The 7,704-nt window shown below is 39.7% G+C and overlaps 1 protein-coding gene across 1 annotated transcript; it reads right to left on the bottom strand.

Moving 5' to 3' along the window:
- Positions 1-2,916: 2,916 nt before the first annotated feature.
- si:ch211-284e13.5 (uncharacterized protein LOC793850 homolog) lies at positions 2,917-5,959 on the bottom strand. Its single transcript, XM_042485697.1, has 3 exons — positions 5,316-5,959; positions 4,165-4,497; positions 2,917-3,508 (listed from the first exon to the last, which is right to left on the bottom strand). The coding sequence occupies exons 1-3, from the start codon at positions 5,878-5,880 to the stop codon at positions 2,982-2,984; spliced, it is 1,425 nt and encodes a 474-aa protein (XP_042341631.1). The 5' UTR covers positions 5,881-5,959; the 3' UTR covers positions 2,917-2,981.
- Between the last annotated feature and the right edge of the window lie 1,745 nt (positions 5,960-7,704).

The raw sequence follows: 7,704 nt of genomic DNA, 5'->3' as shown, positions 1-7,704 counted from the left end.
AGAGGGAGGTGAAACAGAGATAAAGCTTTAACCCTTAACACAAAGATGAAAACACAGGAAATAAAGATGTATTATTGATGGAGACACTGAAGAGTTATCTGAAGTGTCAGTAAACACACGGTCAGATGTGTTTACAGATACTCAACTGCAGAAACTTGGATGAACTTTGGAGTTTACTAATCTTGAAACAAGGGGTTAAATTGAGTCTACTAAGTCTACAGACAGGTAAGGTGTGATAGGACAAGATCTATCCCCTGGGACTCTGGAATGAGTTCATTAAGCTTTAATTAAACTGTTAAGCAGCTGCAGTGAGTTTGTGAGTACCTCATCAATTGTAACTCCATTGTACAGCAGTAAAAGGCTTTTATTTGATTTCCTTGACTACACACTGATGCAAACATTTTGTGTTTTTGTACTTGAGAGAGATATTTTCAGTGAGTCAGGGAGGGTCGAAGTTACCTGCGAGCCAAACAGGAGTAGTCCACATTTTGTCATTGTCCGAGCGTATTTAACATATTTTTATTTTGCCCGCCAAAGTCTTTACAGTATATTTCAGTGGTTGTTGCATGAATAGGAGAAAGTGGACTGCAGATTTCAGGATTCACTGTTTGTGACTGCCAGTGATGTCTTGTGTGCTACAGGTGAGCTGAATATCCCATGATGCACTGGAAGTTGTAATTCAACACCAGAATATTCCTGGTTTGGTGTTGAACAGATTGTGCATAGTTGAGTCATTGTCATTTAATAATAATAAGACCACCTCCAGCATTACTAATGGACTTACTAAACCATGAGAGGGGAGGGGGTGGTACAAAACGAGGGAGGCATTTAACCCTTTGAAACCTGGAGCAACATCACATAACATTTAATTTAATAATAATTTTAATTTGTTCAAATTTATTTATTTATTTTACTAATTTTAAGTCGTTTTTTAAAGTAATTTTCTTGTACTTTTTTACTACTTTCTAGCTGATTTTTGGGTGATTTCTTCTTTCATTGCTCATTGTCTTCTTCCAATGTTTTTTTGCTCAGGTTTCAAAGGGTTAGAAAAAAATTGATCACAAGTTGAGGGAGTTATGCTTTTTTTATTTGGCTTAGGAGAAGGACAATCATCTTTAAGCAGTTGTGTTTTGTATTTATTTTAAAGTCTAACCATCTCCAACCCCTATTCTGATAAATAAAGCGCAGTCCCTAATATTAACATAACATTTCCCTAAAATTACTGTCTTTGATTACATGATTGTGATTTTGCAGGTTTACATATTGAAATGTGGTCTTTGTCTCTCTCTACTGGCAGTCTGAATATCTTCAGGTCATTTCTCCTCTGGTGTCAGTTTGCTGTCTGATTCTCACTCACTTGACATGAAAGACTGACTTCTGTCAGTTGTTGTTGTTCTGGGCCTGAGTGCATCTTCGGCTGTCTGTAGGTTGGTAAATGTACTTTATTTTCAAACAATGACTAAATCAAATAATAAAGCCACATCTCAGTATGTATGTATGTTGGTACAGTAAAACAATTCTTTGTCCACTGAGCTATGTCCACACTTTTAATTGAAGTAATTAAAATTTCCACACATTGTGAACATTGTAGTTTGTGTGCCTGATGTATCAAAATACATATCTTGATACATCGGGCACACAAACAGATCCAAACACGAGGTGACTGTGAAAAAAAACCCAAACTGGTTTTCGTAAGAGCTAGCTGGGAAAAAAATTGCACTTAGAATTACACTGAAAGGTTCAACACACTTTATATTAATAAATACTACTGAGCCATCATACACAGTTGTGGCTGGTCACATAGCTAAAGTTTCTATATATTATGACTTTCTGCTTGGTCCTTTTTTACTCATGAGGACACCAATTTATAGAACAACATCACTGAAATACAGATGATTGTATTTGTTTCAGTAAAAGAATCTTTTATGGCCTGACTCCAATATGATGAACTTGACAGTTCCAATAACTTGAGATAAAACTTGTTGGTTTGAGAACTCTTAAAATCAATACCCACGAACTCAAAAGGAAGACCTGTTAGAAGGGTGAACACTACAGACAGAGATTCATCTAAAGAAAAACTTCACGCCCCAAATGACCTTTTGTATATCAATAATTCACCTTGTGCTGCGGTGAACTCATGAAGAAAGCTTTGTTTTTCTCACATGCCTCCACGGTGAACAAGAATCCAAAAACAGAGACAAGTCTTGATGAATTGAAGTCATGGGCGTCCGCATCAAACAATAACAAAACTATGTCAAAACATCTGTTTATAAACTCTCACACAACTCGTGCAGTTTATCTCCTGTGTACTCCATTGACAAAAATAGTAATTTTACCTTGGTGAATACAGGAGCTGCTGGTCTACCACTGCCTTAATCAGCTTGTGTTTTTAAGCGATTTCTATGTTTTAAAGAGTTTGTTCAGATTCAGCAAAGTCACACAATAGCAAAAAATAACTGATCCAGGCAGCAGTAGACCAGCAGCTACTGTTTTCAGTGAAGTAAAATTTGGATTTTCTCAACGGAGAAAAATTTCACTTTCAGATCGATTCACTGTCCAAAAAGCCTGTCTATTGGGGAAGTGTTGAGCATTTGATTATATGAACGAGTTGTGTGATAGTTTGTAGTCAGATGGTTTTATATGGTTTAGCTGTTGTTAAATAAGGACCTCCGTGACTTCAATTTCTCAAAACTTTTCTCCATTTCTGCATTCTTTGTTGGCCTTTGAGGCATGACAGAAAAAGCAAAGTTCTCCTCATGAATTCTATGCAAAATGGGGCGAGTAACCGATATAAAAAAGGTCATTTGGTGTGTGAAGTGTTTCTTGAAGGTTAGACCAATGAATGTGTGCCATTAATGTGTCAAAAAATCTGATATTAGCCAGTAAGAATGATCCAACTTTTAAATAATACTTATACTTTAAAACATATTAATCATTGCATCATATCAGCTGTTTCCATCTCACATTAAACAGAAATGCAGCTATTGTAGCTGCTTGCTGTGTGAACGCTGGTGGAATTTAAGCCCCCCACAGTTTCTGAAGGACTTCCCACACTGTCCGCAGATGTAAGGCTTCTCACCGGTGTGGATGCGGAAGTGCCTGGTCAACGCCCCAGAGTGACGGAAACACTTGGAGCATACCGAGCAGGTGTACGGCCTCTCTCCCGTGTGGATGCGAAGGTGAGTCTTGAGATTCTCCATGCGGTTGAACTCTCGGTTGCACTCCGTGCAGCGGAAGGGGCTGCAGCCCGGTGGATAAAGCTGCAGTCTGGTCCTCTTGCCTCCATCAATGGGTTGCTGATAACACTGCTGGAGCTTCTTCTGGCACTGGCCGTAGTGCCGCCGCAGCAAACTGGGCAGGTGGAACGTCTGGCCGCAGTGCTTGCAGGCATAGAGGTTGGTGAAGGTGTGGCCGAGGCTGCGGCTGGTCCGCACGTGGACTCCATAAACCTGTGGTGGGGCTTCTGGGATGGAGGTTGGTTCTGCCAGTTGGAAGATGTTTGGGAACTCTGCAGAGAGAGATTCGAGATCTGTGGAGGTTAGTGGTCATGGGATGGTTAAAGTGAAGAGAATTTGAGTTGTTTTACTCACTTTATTGCATTTAGAATTTGCCAAATTTGAATATTTTCATCTTTTTTTCCTTTCCATACTTTTTATAGGCTTCATCAGCCATAATAATACACAGCAAATATATAGAGTTGCAGTGCATTTGTTTTGGGAAATACTTGGATAAATATATAAAATAATATAAATAATATTCATTTCAAGCTATATGTATTGGTATTCAAAATGTTTTGAAAATAGGCTGATGTGTCCAGATGCCAAATGTTGGCAACATCAGTTTGACTTTCACATGGATATTCAGAAAACTGACTGATAAGATGTTGTTTGCAGTATTAAAAATACTAAAAAGGCAATCGATAGAAAGGCCTTCATCTGAATTAAGTCTGAATGGCCATTTAATCAAATTCACCTTTATTATAGATACCTTTTATGTTAAGTGCCATGAGGTCTAAAAGCTGTTTTGGAGGGGAAGCACCGAGCACACAGGATGTTAAGATATAGCATATTAACGTCAATCAGTATATCAGAATGTGGAAAGTTTATTTAGCTAGAAAATGTATATTTTGTGGTTGTTTGAAATACTCATTGTTTTCTTTCTCACCCTGAGCCAGCCTGGTGCAGGACAGAGGCGCGTTTGAGTCTTGGCCCTGATTATCCAGCACTTCTGGTTTCCATTCCTCCAGCATTTCTGACTGGACCGCTGACATACACTCCGGGCTAAAATCCTCCACTTTGATCGAGTCTAAACAGCAAGCCGAATCCTCTCCCTCATCTTCTGGCTTCTCCTGCTTTACTGTAACCTGCCTTAAAATGGACTCGTCGTCCCCGCTGGGAAGTGGTGGTGAGTCACAGTCTTGAGATGCCAGGTCTCGGCACGGCTGGTTGACGCTTTCTACTCTCACCCCGCACACACGGGAGGTCTCTACACTGGCTTCTGTTAACAAAAAGATCAAAGGGTTCACACAATGAGCAAGATAACATAAGAAATAAGACTATTATTCACCAAATATACAATGAAATTCTTTAAATTTTCAAGAACAGATACTTGAGTAAATTTCCTGTGAATGTCATGTCAAGTATATTCACTGGCCGACCTTCCTAAGGGTAAAATAGGCAGCTGACATTGAAAGATCTGCCATTTTTTTGAGGGAAAGCTTGCCTAGTGTGCCACATGTGCTAGGACCAACACTGAGTACTTTGCTGAGTTTGGCTTTGATGTCTCATCCATATTAATTTTAAATATACAAATAAATGAAGTGATCTGTGTGTTACTAACACATACAGTTGCATCTAAGAAATGTTTGTCACTACAATTTAGCACTCTTGTGAAAACAAAGGCTTCTAATTTAATTTATCCTATTTATTTACTGGCATTTTTCATTTTAATCCATTTACTGATTTAGTGGTTGGCGTATAATTTTATTATTTTAACTTATGTATGTATTTACTTTGTGCTGTTATGCTTTCATTTACTACTTATCTACTGTTGTGCTGAGTAATTTACTTATTTATTGTTATAAATGTTATTTTATCCATTTTTATGTTTCTATCTACAGGTTTCATCCTGCCTCCTGTGTTTCCTCACTTATGGCACATACTCCTGGCTTGTGTGTTTGTGTGTGTGTGTGTGGGTGGGTGGTGGATTTTGTTTTATTGTATGCAGCACTTTGTCTTTTGGTTTATATGAGAATTATTATACAATTAAAGTCTTATTGATTGATTGACCTACAGAAAATAAAAACGACAACATACCTTCAATCAAGGCATCACAAGCAACAGCACATCTATCATTTCCTTCCCTCTCATCAGCATCACTGTCATGCTGTGTCTTCACATCACCGCCTGATCTCTGCTCCTCAGGTGCATGTAGGGAGTCAGGGGGCGGCTGGTGTGCACGGCTGTGACCTGCAGGAGAAGCGTCACCTCTGACCCCCAAGCAACTGTGCACGTTTCCCACTTTAGGATTGAGGCTTTTTTGATTGAATTTAGCGTTAGGCGGTTGATGTGTACGTTTTGTGGCATTCGGGTGCTGCTTTGTAGGAGGAGAGCTGCCACGTCTTTCCTCCACGCGCGCAGAGTCCAGCAGAGCTTCAGCTCTCTGCAGTCTTTGTTTGAGGGACTCGTTCTCTCGTCGCATCTCCTCATACACGTCTCCTGTTGCCTGACCTACAAGCTTTGTCACCTCTCGGACTGCGATCTCCACAGCCACCTCAAACGCTCCGTGTATCGCTGCAACAAGCTCCTCCTGCAGAGACAGAGCGGACTCAGCTCCGGCTGCTTTCGGACGCTTCTTGGTCACAGACAGCTGCGGCTTCATGGTGCATTCAAAGGCACTTTAGCTCCGTGCAGCGATTTGTGATTATAAACTCCTGACGGATAACAGAATTCCTCAGTTATGGATGCCTTGTGACGACACAGCCTGTTTATATGCAAAGAGGAGGTTTTACTTCCGCTGACAGCTCCTGACACCCGCTGGTGTTTTGGCTGAACTGCACCGGTAAACTCTTTGAAACCAAGGTTAGGCCTGTAATTTTTTATGGGGGGCATGTATGGAGTGGGTGTTTGGGGATCCTCCAGCAGAACGTTTTGCGCATGAAAAACTTAATTTCCTTAATTCTCAGAAATCTTTATGCACCAATTAGTGCATTTTCTGCATCAGTTTAAGTAAAATGTCTTGAATTTTGTCAAAATAAAAGTAGACTACTCTGCTACTTTCGTGTTTTTATTGTGGGGGATAAATGTACTTTCTAAATATTGAGGGGGGCATGCCCCCCCCACAAAAAGAAAATCAATAACTATGTTTAAAACCTTTACACACTGGAAAACGTGCTTACAAATAGTTACTTTGTAACAATTTTAAATACAGTCATTTGCAAAAGTCTTGGCCACCAATTATTTGTTGTTTCAGCAAAGTTGTACTGAGGATCTTTCTAACTTTATTAAGATGAAGAAGAATACAGAGAACATACACAAAAGGTAGCTCAAACTATCAACATTGAGCTTTGGACATGTCTTGAGTACTGTAAATCTCATATTGTCTGCCCAAGAGAGTTCAAGACAGGCTATGTGAAAACGGAGGTCACACTAAATAGCTAACTTTAGACTGTTAACATTGTTTTATTCTGAAATATTTGCATTTTCAATACTGTATACATATTTCCTGCATGTTCTGGTTGTATTTTAGTAAAGAGGCTACTGTAAGATCACTATTACCTTGCTAAATTAACAAAGTTTAAAGGTGGCCTCAGAATTTTGTATGTAATTATATTTTTATCCTAGCTTTGTCAATTTTCCCTAGACATTTATCCCAAGCTTTCTAAACATAATTTTGTAGATCCACTAATTTCTTGCAATTTGTCAAACATTTCTTACCAAGCTGCTCAGTGACATTTCCCCTATGTTTTTGAAAGAAAGTGCACCAATTTGCTAAGGGTTCAGAGGCTTAAATCCTTGTGAAAGACATCTGAAAGCAGCACAAGGAAGGTGATGTCACTCCAGGTTTCAAGGGATTCATTAAAAAATTAAAAACTGACAAGGTGAAATTGAGAAACTAGATTTTATTTTGTAAACAAAACGTAAGAAAAGGTTCAAAAGGCACTTCTAACAAAGGCCAACAAGTGTAAGTGATGCTTTCAGGGTCCATCAGCCACGGGATTTGTAATGGTCCAAGTTAGCAAGTATCCATCCAGAAGGTCCGAGGACGGCCAGAGTCAGCACCGTCAGCACGAACATTGATTCCTGTAGGACAGAGCCGTGTTACCCCCAAAAGTTAAACATGGTTAGGAATATTTTAAAACCTTTAAAGTCAGGACGTTTTCCATGATAACTCATTTGTAAACTTACCGCTGGGCCTATGTTATCTTTCGGAGGTTTGCCGTGGATATAACTCGCTCGTTGTTGAATCATCACGCCTGCTCGGGGAGCAGGAGCCCGTCGAGCCCTCAGCAGTCCGGCAAAAAGTCCACTCATGTTTGGGTTTGTAAGACAAAGGCTGGTTTCTTCTTCTGAGACAAGATAAATGACCGCTGAAGACTTTGAGGAGGATCCACGCGCGCTTTAAAGTAGCTACGACACACCTGTTAATTGGTATGATTTTAATGAGGCTGCCTTCAGGGGCTATAGGAAAAACCAAAAACCTTTG

Source organism: Plectropomus leopardus, chromosome 4, assembly GCF_008729295.1.
Source record: "Plectropomus leopardus isolate mb chromosome 4, YSFRI_Pleo_2.0, whole genome shotgun sequence".
In the NCBI taxonomy this organism is placed as follows: Eukaryota; Metazoa; Chordata; class Actinopteri; order Perciformes; family Serranidae; genus Plectropomus; species Plectropomus leopardus.
Note: the sequence above shows the minus strand (reverse complement) of the source record. Positions and strands in the feature narration are given on the sequence as shown.

Excerpts from the sequence above, each read along its gene's own strand:
- si:ch211-284e13.5 (XM_042485697.1), bottom strand. The coding sequence starts at position 5,880 with ATGAAGCCGCAGCTGTCTGTGACCAAGAAGCGTCCGAAAGCAGCCGGA. Across the intron at positions 4,498-5,315 it reads TTGTGATGCCTTGATTGAAG|AAGCCAGTGTAGAGACCTCC; the intron begins GTATGTTGTCGT and ends TTTTGTTAACAG. Across the intron at positions 3,509-4,164 it reads CTGCACCAGGCTGGCTCAGG|AGTTCCCAAACATCTTCCAA; the intron begins GTGAGAAAGAAA and ends CTCTCTCTGCAG.